Raw genomic sequence first — 20,773 nt, 5'->3', positions numbered from 1 at the left:
AAAATCTAATCTTCTTACTGGTATCTGTTAGTGAAAACATCACAGTCAATCTAACTGATAATGCATAAATGATAAATATCTTGATCTATCACTTTCAAATATGTTATTAGTGACTTGAGAAACTAAAATAAGATTTTTAAAAATTACAGAAATTAAAAATAACAATTTTAAATTTGAGAGATAAAAAACATTTAAGCCTAACAATTATAATTAAAGGGGTGGAACTTTGCAACTTCAAACTCCATTACCACCCCTTTGATCTAATTATTATTCAATCCATTAATTTAATATGAGAATAGAATAGAAATACAGGATTTAACTAAACATAAAACATTAAGTTACACATTCAATATCTTTGAAACATAAAACATTTAATACTTTTTTTCATTTAGTAATATTAGAGAATAGTATTAGAGAACACTCCTGCCTCGTAAATGAACATTAATGAATTAACTTTTCTTTCTGTGTTTGGATCTGTAGTTAGTGTTTTGGGCCCTAGCACATCTGCTGGGCCATAGTCTGTTAAGTCTCCTATAAATAGGTGACTTCTATCCTTTGTAACTAACTCAATAACAGATTCAATAGTATTTTTACATTCGGTTTCAAATGAGCAGGAGGATTAGTAAAATGTTGTCAAAGGATTAATAATTATAGCCATCAAACTCCTTAACCCAAAGAGAAGAAAAAAAAATTTCTCATCAATAGGAGGAATGAAATGCAACTGTTAAATTTCAAATAATTTTAATTTTATGGTTGAAATTTAACAATTGCATTTCATTCCTCCTATTGATGAGAATTATTTTTTTTCTTCACTTAAAGAATTATAATTACTTAAAAAGAAAATACCACTACGTTAAGTACAATTGTTAAACTTCCAAACAATGAACTAGTATTTCTGTTACCTTTCCACTTTATGTAATTCTAGACCACTCCATTCTGCTGCTGTCTTGAAAACTCCAAAACATACCTTAAGTTATACTATATGGCCAAATATATATCAACAGTATAGCGTCCTAAATTAGAATGAGTCATTCTTAAAAATCTGGGATTATCATACACAAACTGACGACAAGACCTTGCTCGCATGCAATCTACAACTTGATTCTTTATGATATTTATTACAAACAAAAACTTGATTAAAAGGTCAGTTATAGATCTTAATAACTTAAATCAAGTTAAAGCTAAAATGGAAATGTTGTTAGGCTCCTTGCAAAAATATAATGCCAATATAAGAGAGAAAGAGAGAGCATACAATCTTCAACATCCTTAAGCTGGTAATAGTGGGGGGCAATCTCCACCAACCACTCTGGCTTTAATTCTGTCACCTGCAATTTGAGTATGCAATTTCAGCTACTGACAGATATCCATTGCAAGAAGTCATGAAACATTTGACTTAGTTAACAGTTAGGAATACCTGTCTCATATATTCCTTGGCTGTGAGTACTAGTTCATGGTATACAACCCATCTAGGAAGAACCTATGAAAGGTAAACAAAGAGAAAACAAAAAATGAAATGAGAAACAATTGGATATCTTTTACTAGAGCGTAGCAATCCCAACTTCATAAGTCTTCATATTCAAGCAACATAAAATTGGTTGATTCTTTTAAAATTTCCTGAAAATGGAGTACACTCAACAGGTTAAGTTGTAAGAATTTCTCTTAAAAAGTAAGGCCAGAGCTCAGCCACAGATCATACAGAGCAAAAGTAATAGATCCGATATGATCATGACAGCTATAACCACCAACCAGGTTAATATTACAGGCAGTGAAGGTATTCAACTCAATTCCACTAAACATCATGTTAATCAAGTTGTTCCTGTAGAACATGAAGATAAAATGTCTCCACTGAACATCCACATTAGTTAATTTTGATATTTTGATGATTCAAATTCAACTACAAGGATAGATTTTTCAATTGGATTTAATTTGTATTTCCTTTTTATTCTTAAATATTGAGTGCTCGTGGGTTTTAATCTTGGGTGATTTTGATCATCTCTTTTAAATCAATGATTCTTTTGGATTAAGTTTGCAAGGGGCCTTGGTATCAAAATTATGTTGAAAAAATAATAATGAAAATTGAAAATTTTGTATAGATTTCATGTGGGCTATTGTAACTCTCGTAATCTCAAGTGTTAAATTACTTATTGTTAGAATAGCTTACTAAGGAAGCTTCTTAGTTCTTAATATTGTGTATTTCTGATGTTGATGTGTGGCTTAGGCTATTAGCCTTTTCAGCCTATATTGTATATTTATTTAAAACATATATATTTACAAAAAAGCAGATTAGTGAAGGAACACTCACTGATTTTTCCCAAAACTGTAAATCTCAATATTCAAGTTGGTATCAAACCGGATTTGATGCAGCTCTGCAATCCTGTTTTGTCCAGCGTTGATCTCCACTGTTTGTCGTCATCCATTGATGACCAATTTGTCTAATATAGTGGTACATGGGAGTTAGTTCCACTTCCTCCGAGTAAACAACCAGTTGGTTGTAGATGGGTCTACACCATTAAAGTTGGGCCTGATGGTACAGTTGATCGGCTCAAAGCTAGATTGGTGGCCAAAGGATATACTTAAATTTATGGCCTAAATTATGGTGATACCTTTTCTCTTGTGGCCAAAATTCCTATAGTTCGTTTCTTTCTTGCTATGACAGCTATTCGCCAATGGCCTCTCCACCAATTAGACATTAAAAATTCCTTTCTTCATGGGGAGCTGGAGGAGATTTACATGGAGCAACCTCTTGAATTTGTTGCTTAGGGGGAGTCTGGTTTAGTTTGCAAATTGCGAAGGTCCCTTTATGGTCTCAAACAATCTCCTCGAGCTTGGTTTGAAAAACTTAGTGTGGTACAGAATTTTGGTTTGAAAAAACAGAGAAAGAGATCACTCAATTTTCTTTTGTCACACTTCACTTGGGAGGTGTGTTTATGTGATTGTTTATGTTGATGATATAGTGATTATAGAGAATGATGCAACTACAATCTCTCAGTTGACGAAACACTGTTTGGTCATTTTCAAGGACATCTGAAATATTTTCTAGGTATTGAGGTTGCCCAATCAAAGGAGGGCATTATGATTTCACAAAGGAAATATGCTATTAATATCTTGAAGGAAATTGACATGGTTGATTACAAGCCCATCGATAGCACTATGGATCCTAACCAAAAGTTGATGGTTGATCAACGTGAACCATTCACAGACACAAAGACATATAGAAGATTGGTTGAGAAGCTCATTCATCTTACAATCACAAGACTTATCTTTCTTTTGCTATTAGTCAATTCATGCAGGCCCCTCATATTGATCATTGGAATGTTGTTTTACGCATTCTTAGATATTGGAGTATAGTTTTACTCCTTAATTACAGGTACACATTTATTACCATTATTATAGACCAATATAAATTGGCTCTATATAAACCTGTCTTGCATTACTTTTAGTTAGTTAATGAAAAATATATTTTGCCTATTGTAAACTTTCTCTCATCTTCTCAATTTCGCTCTCTCTCTTTTTCTCTCTCTCAATTCTATTATGGTATCATAGAGCTTCTCGATCCTCTTCTCCTTCTCTCCTTCTGTTCATCCAACAACCTGCTCATGGCTGACTCCAGTCCCCTAACAGATTCATCTCCACCACCATCGCCTCCACCCATCAACGCTACACCCATTAACATTGTTTCTTCCAAGAACCCTCCACCTGATTCCCATCCGTCTCTTACCTTCTCCCACACCATATCCGAAAAACTGGACACCAAGAATAACCTTCTTTGGTGCCAACAAGTCGAACCCGTCATCAAAGGTCACTTGCCTTCATCACTTTCTTGTAAACCCGCAAATTCCCCAGAAGTTTCTAACCCTTGCTGACCGAGATACTGGCTGCATCTCTGAACCTTATCTTGCTTGGGAACAGCAAGATCAACTGTTGCTTTCCTGGCTGCAATCCTCCATGTCCAAAGGCATACTCACTCGGGTTATTGGCTGCAAAACATCCTTTCAACTTTGGGACAAAATACACTCCTACTTTCACTCTCATATGAATGCTAAAGCCCGACAACTTCGTAATGAACTTCGTAGTACCAATCTTAGACAATTTCAGACTATGTGCTTCGGATTCAAACCCTTGTTGACGCCCTCATTGCCATTGGCAACTCTGTCTCTCCAAAAGAACACCTTGATATCATTCTTGAAGGCTTACTCGAAGAATATGAATCCACCGTGTCTCTCATCAGTAGCCGTTTTGACCTTCTATCCATAGATGAAGTCGAGAACTTGCTTCTTGGCCATGAATCTCGCGCACCCACAAGCAAATCTTGCACATCAAGAAAATCGGCCTTCTTTTTCTCACCATCGTGGTGGTCGCACTAATTTCCGCAGTAGCCATTTTTCTAACCGTGCAGGTCGTGGAAGAGGCACATTCGCCGGGTTCCAATGTCAAGTCTGCCATCAGTATAGACATATTGCTTCCTCCTATTATTACAGGTTTGATGAGAGCTTTGTTCCATCCTCCTCACTCGATGCACCCCCACACCCCTCTACCAACCAAAATGCATATACAGGTTCTTGGTACAACAATCAAACCGCTCCTCTTCCACTCCATCAAAACGACATTCTTGGGCCTAGACCTCAACCCACCCCTCATGTTCATTTTACTCTACCCAGGCGTATCCTCAGGCCATGATTGCCTCATCCTCTTCTTCTGCTAACAACACATGGTATCCGGACTCTGGTGCTTCAAATCATGTCACCAATGTCTCTCAAAATATTCAACAATTTACCCCCTTTGAAGGACCCAATCAGATCCATATTGGTAATGGACAAGGGCTTCACATTAATTCTCCAGGTGTTACCACTTTTCCCTCTCCAACCAATCCTAAGTTTCACTTTGCTCTAAACAATCTCCTATTTGTTCGCCCCATCACCAAAAATCTCATAAGCGTTAGTCAATTCTCCAAAGATAATTTTGTATTCTTTGAATTTCACCCCTCCGTTTGCTTGGTCAAATCACAAGATACTAAGGAGGTTCTTCTTCAAGGCCCGGGTGGTCCTGATGACCTGTACCAATTTCCTGCTCTTATCCCCACCATCAGCACACAACCTGTCTAGCATCTTTAACCTGCCAGATTCTCTTCCATTAACACAGCAGCAAAGAATTCTGTTTCTTTTGCCACTTGGCACTCCAGATTAGGTCATGCTAATGCTGATGTAATGAAACTTGTTTTTCGAAACTTCAACATTCAGTTTGTGAACAATAATAAATCAGATTTTTGTACTTCTTGCTATCTTGGTAAATCTCATAGATTACATTCCAATCTATCCAAAACCGTTTACAATACACCGTTTGAATTGGTTTTCAGCGATTTGTGGGGACCTGCACCAGCCACATCTACGTGTGGCTATCAATACTATCTTACTTTTGTTGATGCTTACACACGCTTTACATGGATCTACCTTCTCAAAAATAAAGCCCAAACCCTTGGTATCTTCAAGCAGTTTCATGCTATGGTTAAAGATCAATACCACCACCCGATCAAAGCATTGCAAACTGATTGGGGTGGTGAGTAGCGCCCCTTTACAACCTCTCTCAATGATGTTGGCATCCAACATCGTCTCATATGTCCACACACCCATCATCAGAATGGGGTTGTCAAACAAAAACATAGACACATTGTTGAGCTTGGCCTCACCTTGTTAGCTCAGGCTAAATTACCTATGCAATTCTGGGACCATGCCTTTCTCACCCGCGTTTATCTTATCAACCGACTTCCCTCTTCCTCCATTCAAAACGTTGTTCCATATCACCGACTTTTACCACCAACCACCAGATTATCACTTTCTTAAAGTATTTGGTTGCTCTTGTTTCCCACATCTTCGACCCTACAACAAAGAGAAACTTCAATTTTGATCCCAAGAATGTGTTTTTCTGGGATATTCCACTTCTCACAAAGGGTACAAATGTCTTGCAACTGACGGGTGTCTCTATATCTCTAAAGATGTTGTGTTTAATGAAACACGGTTTCCCTACAAGGATCCCCTCTCTCCTTCCACTGTGCACACCTCCCAAAACTCTATTCAAGCCCCTCTCACTGTAACCCACACTCAAACCTCCCCACCCAACCTCTTAGCAACGTCTTCACATGAGACTAGTCCCACTTCCACTAACCCAATCCCATCCACCATGGAAGCTGCGCCTTTCCCGTTAGCAACCTCACCAAACTTGCCTTCTAAATCCTCCACCACACGAGTTGTTGCCACGAGTATCTCTCCATCCAATTTCTCCATTCCCACATCGCCTACTCTTGAATCCACTTCATCTCCATTCATTCACCCTCACAATGTTCACCCTATGACAACAAGAGCAAAAGATGGAATAGTCAAACCACGCCTACAACCCACACTTCTATTAACTCATGTTAAACCCAAAACAACCAAAAAAGCCTTATCTAATCCTAACTGGTCTGTGCCATGCAGACAGAATATAATGCCCTTCTTCACAATGGTACCTGGTCTCTGGTTCCTCTCCCACCGCATCGAACTGCCATAGGTTGTAAGTGGGTCTTCCGTGTCAAAGAAAATCCTAATGGCACTGTCCAAAAGTACAAAGTCCGCCTTGTTGGGTTTAATCAACAATTTGGTTTTGACTATCATGAAACCTTCTCACCTGTTATCAAACCCGTCACTGTTCGGCTCATTCTTACTCTTGCCTTAACCCATCATTGACCTATTCAACAACTAGATCTTAATAATGTCTTTCTCAATGGCACTCTTGAAGAGGAAGCGTATATGACCCAACTCCTAGGATTTGAAGCTTCTGATAAAAATCTCATCTGCAAACTTCACAAAGCCATCTATGGGCTCAAACAAGCACCCCGTGCTTGGTTTGAAAAGCTTAAATCAACTCTACTGCAGTTTAACTTCCAAGCAAGTAAATGTGACCCGTCTTTGTTCATATACTCACATGCCAACAATGTCATCTACATCTTGGTGTATGTTGATGACATTATCATCATTTTGGGAATAATTCTACTATCCTTCATACACTTGTCTCTCAACTCCATTCGGTCTTCTCTCTCAAAGATCTAGGTGACCTTGATTATTTCCTTGGCATTGAAGTCAAAACTCAATATTCTGCTTCCCTCATCCTCACTCAAAGCAAATACATCATAAACCTCTTAAACTGCACTGATATGGAAGCATTGAAACCTATTGCTTCTCCAATGATTCCTAGCAGCAAACTATCCAAAGCAAGTTCTGAGACTTCTTGGATGCGTCTCTCTATCGTTCAGTTGTTGGTGCCCCTACAATATGCCACCATCACAAGACCCGAAATCATCTTCTCTATAAACAAAGTTTGTCAATTCATGTCTCATCCTCTTGCACATCATTGGTCTGCTGTTAAACGAATTCTTCGATATCTGAAGGGCACTACCTCTTGGGGTCTTCGTTTGCAACCAACTTCTTCCTCCTCCTCTCTTTCCATTCATTCCTATTGTGATGCAGACTGGGCATCTAATCCGGATGATAGGCGATCCACATCCGGTGCTTCCATCTTTCTTGGACCAAATTGTTAGAATACTGGATTAAGCCTAACTCAACCCTACAAAACCGACTTGTAAGGTGAGGGTTGCTTTCCACTTATATACTATTCAATTGCCTAATCTCTAATCGATGTGGGACTTGGATTTTTCCCAATACACCCTCTCACGTCCAGCACTATTGGGCTTGGTACATGGATAAATGGTTGACGGCCCTTTTTAATGATCTAGGATTGGCGGAACTTGGGTTTTTCCTAATACACCCCCTCACACCTATGAGGCATGCATCAATGGAGGGTGGCCCATTTTTAAAGTGGATCTAAATGGCTCTGATACCATGTTAGAATAGTGGATTAAGCCTAACTCAATCCTACAAAACCGGCTTGTAAGGTGAGGGTTGCTTTTCACTTATATACTATTCAATTGCCTAATCTCTAGTCAATGTGGGACTTGGGTTTTTCCCAATACAAATCTTGTGTCTTGGTGGTCCAAAAAGCAAACTATTATTGCTTGTTTGAGTACTGAAGCAGAATATAGAAGTCTTGCTCTTTCCACAACTGAAGTTACTTGGATACAAACGTTACTCTTTGAGCTTAAAGTGAATCATTCAACTCCAATCATCTTCTGTGACAACTTGAACACTATGGCCCTTGCTCGCAACCCTGTTCTTCATGCACGTACCAAGCACATGGAATTAGATCTTTTCTTTGTTCGAGAAAAAGTAGCTGCCAAGTGTCTTCAAGTTGTTCATGTTCAAGCCATTGATCAATGTGTTGATGTCCTCACCAAAGCTCTCTCTCCTTCGCAGTTCTGCATTCTTCGGTCCAAGCTCCAAACAGTCGAGTCTCCTCATCCTACTTGAGCTTGCTGGGGATATTGGAGTATAGTTTTACTCCTTAATTATATGAACACATTTATTACTGTTATTATAGACCAATATAAATTGGCTCTATATAAACCTGTCTTGCATTACTCTTGGTCAGTTAATGAAAAATATATTTTTCCTATTGTAAACTTTCTTTCATCTTCTCAATTCCACTCTCTTTTTCTCTCTCTCAACTCTATTATTAGACATATCAAAAAGGCTCCAGGACAAGGATTGTCATATGAAAACAAAAGAGAGAGCCAAATTTTTGGCAATTGCAATGCTGATTGGGCAGGTTTTCCTATAGATCAACGTTCCACTTTTGGCTACTATGTATTCCTAGATGAAAATCTCATATCTTGGAAGAGCAAGAAGCAAAATGTTGTTGCCCAATTTAATGTTGAGGCTGAATATCATGCCATTACCTTGATTACTTGTGAACTTATGTGGATTAAGAAACTTCTTCAAGAGTTAAAATTCTATGAAGTTCATCCAATAAAATTGTATTGTGAATTGTGATAATCAAGCTATACTCCACATTGCTGCCAATCCAATATTTCATGAGAGAACTAAAGATATAGAGATTTACGGTCATTTTGTCATAGAAAATTTGTTGTCTAAGGAAATTGTTACTAAATTTGTCACCTCCAATGAACAACTTGCAGATGTTATGACTAAATCGTTGGAGACCTCGCATTCAGTTTTTATGTTCCAAGCTTGGCTCATACAAGTTGCATGCTCTAGCTTGAGGGGGTGTTAGAATAACTTACTAAGGAAGCTTCTTAATTTTCAATATTGTGTATTTCTTATGCTAATGTGATGGCTTAGGCTCTTAGCCTTCCTCCACACTTATAATGCAATTTTTTACAGCCATACGGTGTTATTACTCTACCAAAATTTCTACTCAACACTCTTATTGAAAGGAAGGGAGTCAAGGGACCAAAAATAGTGTCTTTGCCATAGTTTTTTAACTCAGACTGGACCAGACGGTCCCACTGGTTTAACCAGTAACCGCACCCATGCCCAATCTGATCATGTTTTCAAATCATTTATGTAGTTAACCTATGTTGATGTCAGCAACTCGGTTAAAAACCGGTGAAAACTGGCTCCTCGGTCCAAACGGCTTTACTTTTAAAGCCATTTCCAGCACTGTTGCAATGCCCCGCTGCACACTGACACAAAACCACGAAATTGCAGGGTAGATAAAATAACCACTTAACTACATGTTATTTGTGTTATATATGTCCCATATTTTATTTATATACTTACATTATATTTAAATTATATATTTAATACTTCTAATGTCAATTATAAGGAAAAAATTGATTTTATGCATATTAAAAAATTATCTACGTTAAATTTTACTAATGCTATAATATTCTTTCTAAATTATCCTTGTTATAAATGTCCAAAGAAGTAATGCAACCAAAAGGCCATGTATTAAAAGTGGGATATTTTAAAAAGAGTATCATTAAATGAGATAAAAATTGTTGAAATTTGCTTATATATAAGAACAAAAAATGTGTTTTTTTTTTCTTATAATAAAGAATAGAGGGAGTACATATACAAGATGAATGTAATTATTTAAACCCTAAACACCTCAATAATCACTAAACCAACTTGCTAAATTGTTATATAATTGACTTAAAAAAAAGTATATGATATTTTTTTGTTTAAAATTATGTATTTAATTATACATTAATTTATGTGGTTCAACATGTTTATAATTTAGTTGTTTTGTCAATATTATATTTATTACAATTTTCGGGGACCTTTTTAAGACATGATATGAATTTTATTAAAATTTATAAGTATAAATATATGTGGCACAAATAATTTTTTTTAAAACCATAGTAGTCAATCCCGGATAGCGGAGCGGAGCGGTCGACCCTATAAATGGGATAGCGGGATGACGCGGAGCGGGATAACCACTATTTTAATATTAATTTATATATATTAAATAATTAATAATATATATAAAAGCTAAAAAAACAAAAAATAACTCTAAATTCATGCATTAAACATTTTTAATAATTAAAAGTTCATAGAACTCAAACAATACATAATATAAATTTAATCACAAATTAAAAAATAAAAACTGCTGAATTAAATTTAATCACAAATTAAAAATAAAAAATGCTGAATTAAATTTAATCACAAATTAAAAATAAAAACTGCTGAATTAAATTTAATCACAAATTAAAAATAAAAACTGCTGAATTAAATTTAATCACAAATTAAAAATAAAAACTGCTGAATTAAATTTAATCACAAATTAAAAAAAAAAAACTGCTGAATTAAATTTAATCACAAATTAAAAAAAAAAAACTGCTGAATTAAATTTAATCACAAATTAAAAATAAAAACTGCTGAATTAAATTTAATCACAAATTAAAAATAAAAATTGCTGAATTAAATTTAAGTACAAATTAAAAATAAAAATTATAAAATAAAAAATGAGAAGACAAACAAAGAAAACAGAAGACACGAGGACGTCGGAAGACGGAACTGGAGGAGCAGCGTCAGAACTGGAGGAGCCTCGGTCGGAATTGACGACGTGCGTCGGAACTAGAGGAGCGTCTGACAAAGACGCCTAAAGAAGACGACCGAAGTGCGTCAGCAATCATCCCCGAGAGAGAAAGAATCGAGTCCGAGAGAGAGGAGAGGGAATGCGAGAGTGAGACGTTCAGAAACCAACAACAATGGTTCCACGAGAGGGAGAGGAAGATTTAGAACAAGAAAAACCCAACTGAAATGACGGACTTACGCTTAATGAAGGGTCTGTCCAAGACGCGGCGCGATTCCGCACTTTTTGGCCGCTCCACTCCACGACGACACGGGCGCTCCACCCGCGCAGCAATCCGAGATGCGATAACATCACCATTGCGATGTCGGACCGCTCCGCTCCAGAGCGCCGCGATAGCGGCCGCTCCTACCGCGATTGACAACTATGTTTAAAACCTAATAGAAACTGGGTCATGTAGTTCAATAAGTGACCCACCAATTCAACCTCCATTGATCTAGTATCTTGCCCAGTTTGATGATTGGTCTGGTTTTTAAAACATTGTTCTCTACAATTGTGAATTTATTTTATTTTTTGGTTTTTGTGGTTTGGATGAGAAATCTCAAGCAACCAAGGACAAGGAATCCTTCAGAGGGTTTTGCTCATAGGTGAGGGATCCCAAATTGCTTTGAAGTGAGGTATCATCATTGTATCAAGTTGGATTTAGAGGAAATCCCAATTTGTGACTTTGGAACTGAATGTAGCTCTTAGTGGCGGGTAATTTCAGTGTTTATAATTTTTTAGGTTTAGATTGATTAGAATTTGCTTATTCAACGACACAAACACACAAATCTTCTAATAGTAACTAGAAATCCATTAAAAAAGACATATGTATGTCATCAGCAACAAACAACACCATAGTACCTGCACCAGCCCTGAAGTAGGATGTATATGAACAGTCTGTGAATGTTTAACAGTCCGATATGATCCATTCTTTTGGAGTCGTGCAGAGTGTGGGAAAAACCCTGCAGCAGTTAAAAATTAGATTTGGCAGACTAAGAAATATCTGCAGTGCAAGAAATAATAGTTTTATAAGTTTACCAGATGTAATGGCTTTCTTGATGGCATCTAAATCATTAGCATTTGAAGTTAATTCAATCTCAACCCTCTCTAAAAGACCTGCAAGCTGATCACGAATATCCCTAGCCCGTTTCATACTCCTTACCTGAATATCAAAATAATAGATAAAAATAGAATATTACACCAAAAATCAATTAATGAATGTACAAAACATGAATAAATTCTAACCAAGGAATTTTAACAGATGAAAGCATACTATAAAATATCAAATTGTCACTAACAGATCATTGTTGAATAGTACATTTGTGATTCAAAGCAGCAGGAGAACTAAACAAGGGCAGCACTGTCATAAGCCTACATTCAAGTTGTAAAATGTTCTTTTATAAAACAAATATCAGTAAAGTAAAATAAAAGTAAGAGAAGAAGATCTCCTTCTACAAGAAACGCAAAAAAAAAGGTGTATCAATCTCTTTGCAAAAGAAAACCCTCAACAGTAGCTATTTTTAACAGTGTTATGATTTAGGAATTGTGTGTGAATCTTCAGCACTCATAACTTTGTTAGAATAGCTTATTAGAAAAGCCTCTCAATTTCTTATTATTTCTTTTTGTATACCTGTTGTGTAGTCTTGGCTCTTAGCCTTTTCAGCCTATGATGTATATTTGTGTACTCAATCTTATATATCTAGAATGAAGCAATGAAGTGTGCTGACACACTTCTTTCAAATTATCCTAACATTCAAGTTGGTATCAGAGTGGGTCTGTCGTCTGCCGCCATCCGCCACCGTCCGCCGGCAACCAAAGTCTCCGATTCCCTTAGGGTTTGGTGCGCCTCGTTGAGCACAACCCGACCCTCTTGGTTTCAAGAGCATCGGAGTTTCCACGCACTCTCACGCGCAGCTCCAAGTTCATGTTCAGTCAGGCGTGTGTATCTCACGAGCCGCCTTCTAGTCGTCGAAATTTCGTCGCGCCTCCGCCGTTGTGCTCGTCCAGTCTACTGAGTCTGTTTTAGACCTCAGTGCATTGTTTTGGGTAGTTGTTTGGATCACAGTCACTGTTCATCTTCTTCTCCTTGTCTATATTTCCGGTTTTTCTTATTCTCCCATGGCTTCTTCAGGTCCTGCTCTTGCTATTGCTGGTACACCTACTATTACTACAAAAAAAAATGGGAAGAATTATCTTTCATGGGCTGCCTCTGTGGAACTCTGGTTTCTTGGTCAAGGGCACCATGACCACCTAGAAAAGAAAGACATTGAAGGGTCAACAGAGAATAAAGCTCAGTGGAAGAAAGTTGATTTTTAGTTATGTGCTATGCTGTGGCAATCTATGGAACCCAATATTTGGGAACACTTAGAACCTTTAAAACTTGTTGTTCCTTTTGGAATAAGGCACAAAATATCTATGCTAATGACATTCAAAGGCTATATGATGCTACACAAAAAGTTAGCTTCTTTGAGACAAACTAGTCATGATATGGTTTCTCATGTGGCTGAAACTCAAGCTGCTGTGGAAGAACTAAAGTTGTTTCTTGATGATGAATCATCGGAAGGAATGAAGAAAAAACTGGATAGGCTATATATGGTGATGATTTTACGAACATTGCATTCAGATTTTAATCATGTTCGTGATCAACTCCTGACCAGTCATGACATTCCCTCAATGGACAACTTAGTTACTAGACTACTCCGAGTTCCAACTGAAACCAAGAGCGAAAATTCTACTATCATTGTTGAAGCTTCTGCTATGGTCTCGTCTAGGGGAAGAGGTGGTCGTGGAAACCGAGGAATAGGGTAGAAGTGGTCGTCCTCAATGTTCCTACTACAAAAAGATGGGTCATACTCGAGAATTGTTACTCTCTCCATGGCTTTCTAGAAAAGACAGCAAATCTGTCCAAGTCTGATCAATCAGAAAAGTTTGAGAAAAAGATCCCTGAAAATGATTATCAAGAATATCTTCAAAATGGAAAGCTATGAGTCAAGCTCAATCTTCCTCTACCCCAACTATTTCTACAGCCTATATTTCTCAATTAACTGCAAGTCAAAGTCCATGGATCATTGATTCAAGTGCCTCTGATCACATAGCTGGTAATGATTCTCTGTTTTCTTCCATGTCCTCTCTTAAATCACCCCATTTTATCACCTCAGCACATGGATCCAAAATTGCTCTCAAAGGAATTGGTCAAGTTTCACTCTCTCCCATGTTAAATTTAAAATTTGTTTTGTTTGCCCCTAATTGTCCTTTCAATTTAATCTCTCTGAGTCAATTAACTAAATTCCTAAAGTGTTCAGTAACTTTTAATGCTGAATCTTGTGTTATTTAAGAATGTGGTACAGGCAGGATGATTGGCATAGGACATGAATTTGGTGGTCTCTACTATTTTGGAATGCAACCATCTGCATCTTGTGTTGCTGTTTTGCCACCCAAGCTTTTGCATGATCGTTTGGGTCATCCAAGTTTCTCCAAGTTGAAACTCTTGGTTCCTAATCTCAAAAAGGAGTTAGGTTGAGTCACGTCAACTAGGCAAACATGTTAGATCATCCTTTCCCAAACAAACTAAAAAAAGATGTAACTCGGTTTTTACTACCATTCACTCTGACATTTGGGATCCAAGCCGTGTAACATCGTTTGGTTTAAGATATTTTGTAACCTTTATTGATGAATTTTCTCGATGTACTTGGGTGTACTTAATGAAAGACCGTTATGAACTTTTGTCCATATTTGTTTCTTTCTTTAATGAAATTCAGAACCAGTTTGGAAAAACAATCAAAATTTTTAAAAGTGACAATGCCAAAGAATATTTCTCCTTTGAATTATCTTCCTTTTTATCCTCACACGGTGTTTTACATCAGTCTACATGTCCGCACACACCCCAACAAAATGGAATAGCAGAAAGAAAAAATAGACACCTTGTAAAGACTGCACGCACCCTGATGCTCAATGCAAATGTTCCTGTACATCATTGGGATGATGCAATTCTTACAGCCTGTTTATTATAATGTCATCTTTTTCTCTTGAGAATAAAATTCCTTACTCGATCATCTTTCCAAAGGAACCCTTGTTTCATGTCTCACCTAGAGTCTTTGGGTGTACATGTTTTGTCCATGATGTCTCCCCTGGTTTGGATAAGTTATCAGCTAGAGCTATCAAATGTGTTTTTCTAGGCTATTCTCGTCTCCAAAAAGGATACAAAAGTGTTACTCTCAAAAGACCAAAAAAATTTACATGTCTGCTGATATCACCTTCTTTGGACAAACTCCTTTTTTCCTATTCTCTACAAATGATTTTGTGACAATCCAATAGGTTCTACCTGTCTCTTCTCATCTGTCCATACCACTTCAACCTTTAGCCCCTAATCAAGAGGTTACTCAACCCACCTTGTCCACAAATAGACCCATTCCTAATACTACATCTCCTCTTCTCACATATCAGCGTCGAACTCGACAAATTGATTTGACACTACCTGAAGAACCACCAATTTCATCTCCTTCACCATTAAGCCCCCATACTACGGGTCCTAGTGATGGTAGTTCAAGCTGGCCAATTGCCCTTCGCAAAGGTATTCGTTCCACTCGAAATCCTCATCCTATTTATAATTTTTTGAGTTATCATCGATTATCTCCCTTATATTGTTCTTTTGTCTCCTCTATATCTCTTTTAACTATTCCTAAAAATGTCTATGAGGCACTTGATCATCCTAGATGGCGACAAGCTATGATTGCTGAAATGCAAGCTCTTAAACATAGTGGTACATGATGGGAGTTAGTTCCACTTCCTCCTGGTAAACAACCAGTTGGTTGTAGATGGGTCTATGCCATTAAAGTTAGGTTTGATGGTACAGTTGACTGACTCAAACTCGATTGGTGGCCAAGGGATACACTCAAATTTATGCCTAGATTATGGTGATACCTTTTCTCCCATGGCCAAAATCCCTACAATTCATCTCTCCCTTGCTATGGCAGCTATTCAGCATTGGCCTCTTCACCAATTAGATATTAAAAATGCATTTCTTCATGGGGAGTTGGAGGAGGAGATTTACATGGAGCAACCTCCTGGGTTTGTTGCTCAGGGGGAGTCTGGTTTAGTTTGCAAATTACGAAGATCTCTTTATGGTCTCAAACAATCTCCTCGAGCTTGGTTTGGAAAATTTAGTTACGTGGTGCAGAATTTTGGGTTGAAAAGAAGTGAAGCAAATCACTCCGTGTTCTATTGTCACACCTCACATTGGAGGTGTGTTTATCTGATTGTTTATGTTGATGACATAGTGATTACAGGGAATGATGAAGCTACAATCTCAATTGAAGAAACACTTGTTTAGTCATTTTCAGACCAAAGACCTTGGGCAATTGAAATATTTTTTGGGCATTGAAGTTGCTCAATCAAAGGAGGGCATTGTAATTTCACAAAGGAAATATGTTATTGATATCTTGAAGGAAACTGGAATGTTGGATTGCAAGCCCATTGATAGTCCTATGGATCCTAACCAAAAGTTGATAGCTGATCAATGTGAACCATTCACAGACCCAGATAGGTATAAAAGATTGGTTGGGAAGCTTATTTATCTCACAATCACAAGACCTGATCTTTCTTTTGCAGTAGGGATTGCTAGTCAATTCATGCAGGCCCCTCATATTGATCTGTTGTAATTCAGGAATTGTGTGTATTGTTGTACACATACCAATCTTATTTATAGAATGAATACAATAAATGATAGAGATACTAATCTCTAATATTATGGAAACTAATCTAATCATATCCCTAATTGATAGTGAGGATAATAACCATAATATATGTATCCACAATATCTGTAATATATTCACGCTATCTGTAACACTCTCCCTCAAGCTGGAGCATATATATCATATGCACCAAGCTTGTTACAAATGTAATTAATCCAAGGTTCTTTAAGCGATTTTGTGAACATATATGCTAACTGGTCACCGGAGGCAGCAACTAGAGGCGGCGATCGGAGGTAGCGACCGGAAGCGACAATCGGAGGCAACAGCCACCTGAAGCGACGGTTGAAGTCTGCGACTGAAAGCGGTTGTAAGTGGCGACTGGAAGCGGCAGTCGGAGTCGACGACCAGAAGCAGCAATCGGAAGTGGCGATCGGAGTCGACGATCAGAAGCGACGGTCGGAGTTGGCGACTGGAGGCGATGACCGGAGGCAGCGGTCGGAGTTGGCGACCGGAAGTGGCAGTCAGAGGTGGCAATCGGAAGCGACAGTTGGAGGCAGCGACAGGAAGCGACCAATGGCGGCGGTGTGACGACCCAAGGTGGCAGTCAGAGGCGACAATTGAAGACAGCGACCAGAGGCGACAATCGGTGGCGCGGCAACTGGCAGCACGACGACCGGAGGTTGCAGTCAGAGGTAGCAATCGGAGGTGGTGGTCGGCGGTGCGATGACCAGAGGTGGTGGTCGGCGGTGTGACGACCCGAGGTGGTAGCTGCCGGCGCAGTGGTCGAGACGATCAGAGTGGGCGACCGAAAGCAGTGGTCGGCGGCGCAGCGATCGAAGGCGGTAGCCGCGGCAAGGCAACCAGCGGCAGCCGGAGGTGGCAGCAAGGGCCTTTGCAAGAAAAGAGAAAAATATATTCTAAAAGAAAAACCTAAGCTCTAGATACCATGTTGTAATTCAGGAATTGTGTATTGTTGTACACATACCAATCTTATTTATAGAGTGAATACAATAAATGATAGAGATACTAATCTCTAATATTATGGAAACTAATCTAATCATATCCCTAATTGATAGTGAGGATAATAACCATAATATATGTATCCACAATATCTGTAATATATTCACACTATCTGTAACATGATCATTGGAATGTTGTTTTACGTATCCTTAGATATATCAAAAAAGCAGCAGGACAACTATTGTGATGCTGATTGGGTTGGTTGTCCTATAGACCACTACTGCCTAGGTGGAAATCTCATATATTGGAAAAGTAAAAAAGCAAAATGGTGTTGCTAAATCCAGTGCTGAGGCTGAATATCATGCTATGGCCTTAATTACCTTGAAATTATGTGGATTAAGCAACTTCTTCAAGAGTTAAAATTTTGTGAAGGTCATCCAATGAAATTATATTGTGATAATCAGGCTGCACTCCACATTGCCTCCAATCCAGTATTTCATGAGAGAACTAAACATATAGAAGTTGACTGTCATTTTGTTAGAGAGAAGCTACTATCGAAGGAAATTGTTACTCAATTTGTCACATCCAATGAACAACTTGCAGATGTTATGACTAAGTCATTGAGGGGGCCTCTCATTCAATTTTTATGTTCCAAGCTTGGTACATACAATTTGTATGCTCCAGCTTATGGGGGAGTGTTAGAATAGCTTATTAGAGAAGCCTCTAAATTTTTTATTATTTCTTTTTGTATACCTGTTGTGTAGTCTTAGGCTCTTAGCCTTTTCAGCCTATGATGTATATTTGTGTACTCAATCTTATATATCTAGAATGAAGCAATGAAGTGTGCTGACACACTTCTTTCAAATTATCCTAACATTCAAGTAACTTATTTATAATGAAAAATAAGAATTTACATGAGGCAGAGAGTGATTGAAACCAAACAGGGTCAAGCAGAGGCCAAAAAAAGCCAAAAAGGGTCGTCAAAGGCAGTCAACCACAATTGAGGGGTAGTTGAAAAATGATGTCAAGCACATGTACTATTTAGGTGTGTCACTCTGTTCACGCATAGCACTATTCACACACAGTACTATTCACATGATGAAAAAAAAAATTACTCTAGTTACCATATTGTGATTTAGAATTGTGTGTGAATCTTCAGCACCCATAATCTTATTTATAATGAAAAATAAGAATTGACATGATATGATATGATTAACTAAGATATGATTAACCTAATAAGTCTCCACAATATCTTAACACATAGCACCATAATAATTTACAATTAAAACACCATATATCAGTTTAGGAGAAAATGAAGGCAGATTTCTAGGGCCAAAATAAATATTACCACTCCTCAGATTGTCAAAAATGTTCCAAGACTATTGTTAAAAGAGAGAAACAAAGATCTCATTTTCTGAATATGCTAGATTGATAATTCCAGGGATTTATTTATATACAAGAAAACAAAATTAACTAAATTAAATTTAAAAATAGCAAAATCAATTAACATTTTCGAAACAATTACACCAATACTTTCTCTCCTCACTTCTTATAATTTTCTCGACTCTTGTAATCACTAATTATTTTATGTAACAAGCCACAGATGTGTACTCTATAGCACGTACACTAAATATAGATGTGACAAATATTGACTTGCAAAACAAAGATTCATATATACCTGTATATAATTTTCATAACACCATTGTGTTGAAAAATTGGTCTCCTTCCATGAATTGTAGACCTGAACAGAAAAAAAATAAATCAATAAGGTCCGGCTAAAATCTAAAACAGATTACAATTTGACAAATGTGCATGCCAATGATAATCTGGCCATGTCTCACTTAGAAGAAAAATTAAATACAGAACAAATATTCAATTTATAATGAACTCAACAATAGTGTCTTACATTTCACAGAAAGGAAAAAAGGATATACATGAGTTGATAAGAGCCAAAATAAAGAAAAAGTCATAAGCAATAGAACCTTTAGCAATGCAATATGGTCTCCCACATTTCCAGTGTGAAAATTCATCCATGCATTGTCTGCATGCACTTGCTTATCCTTTGGACGGTAAAATATTGAGTTTCCAACAGAAAGCATAGCAGCAATAGAAATGATATCGTCTGAACATTTGTACTTTTCTGAAGCCACTATCATTTTTGACAACATAGGATCAAGTGGGAACTCTGCCATCCGTCTACCCACTTTAGTTAACTCCCCAAGCTTATTTAGTGCACTTAATGCAAATAGAAGCTCCAGAGCTTTCAATAAGGCCTCAGAAGGTGGAGGATCCATGAAATCAAAATGCATCAAGTCATGAATACCAAGACTTTTTAAAGACAATACAACACTGGCGAGATTAGACCGCTGTATTTCTGGCACAGTGTTATCATCCAAATCATTTTGAAAATTGTATGCAGTATATAATCTAAAGCACTTTCCTGGACCAGTTCTTCCAGAACGACCAGCTCTTTGCATTGCTGAAGCTTTTGAGATAGGAGTTATTAGCAAAGACTCCATTCCTGTTCTCGGGTTATAACTTTTCATCTTACAAAATCCAGGATCAATGACATACTTGATCCCATCAATTGTCAATGATGCTTCTGCAATATTAGTAGCAAGTACAATCTTTCGGGCTCCTTCAGGAGTGGGTTCAAATATTTTAGCTTGTAGTTCAGTTGGTAGGTTGGCATATATAGGGCATATTATTAACTCGGCAATTTTAGTCCCCAAGCCTCTAGTTCGCTGCTTCAAGTTTTCTTCAGCCGTTTCAATTTCTTCTTGACCAGTAAGGAAAACCAATATATCTCCAGGAGGTTGAGTGACATGGATTTGAAGTGAGGTGACAATAGCTGCATCTAAGTAGTCAGCCTCTGGAGCTTTTGTAAAGTTTATCTCAACAGGATATCGTCTCCCTGGAATTTTGAATATTGGTGCAGAATCAAAGTAATCACTGAATTTCTCGGCATCAAGTGTAGCACTTGATATTAGCAACTTGAGATCAGGCCGGAAACGAGCAATATCCTATCACATAAACACAATATATAAGTACAGGAGGATATTATAACGAATAACTACAATAAAATTGTTTATACATTTAACCTCAAATAAATCCAAATATGAGCAAAAACCATGCATTGGTGAGTTACAGATTGACCAGTA

General features: G+C 37.5%; 1 protein-coding gene across 2 annotated transcripts in view; it reads right to left on the bottom strand.

Moving 5' to 3' along the window:
- LOC109807632 (pre-mRNA-splicing factor ATP-dependent RNA helicase DEAH1) overlaps positions 1-20,773 on the bottom strand; it is a 39,065-nt gene that overhangs the window by 888 nt on the left and 17,404 nt on the right. For both annotated transcript variants that reach the window (XM_083076753.1, XM_083076754.1), the window contains 6 exons: positions 19,595-20,635; positions 19,291-19,353; positions 12,001-12,124; positions 11,824-11,924; positions 1,415-1,477; positions 1,253-1,325 (listed from right to left, as the gene is read on the bottom strand). In XM_083076753.1, the coding sequence (XP_082932879.1) occupies positions 1,253-1,325; positions 1,415-1,477; positions 11,824-11,924; positions 12,001-12,124; positions 19,291-19,353; positions 19,595-20,635 (1,465 nt within the window). The remainder of the gene's footprint in view (positions 1-1,252; positions 1,326-1,414; positions 1,478-11,823; positions 11,925-12,000; positions 12,125-19,290; positions 19,354-19,594; positions 20,636-20,773) is intronic.

Source organism: Cajanus cajan, chromosome 6 (assembly GCF_000230855.2).
Source record: "Cajanus cajan strain Asha chromosome 6, NIPB_CcT2T_4, whole genome shotgun sequence".
In the NCBI taxonomy this organism is placed as follows: domain Eukaryota; kingdom Viridiplantae; phylum Streptophyta; class Magnoliopsida; order Fabales; family Fabaceae; genus Cajanus; species Cajanus cajan.
The sequence above is the reverse complement of the archived record's forward strand: the minus strand, read 5'-3'. Positions and strand labels throughout refer to the sequence as shown.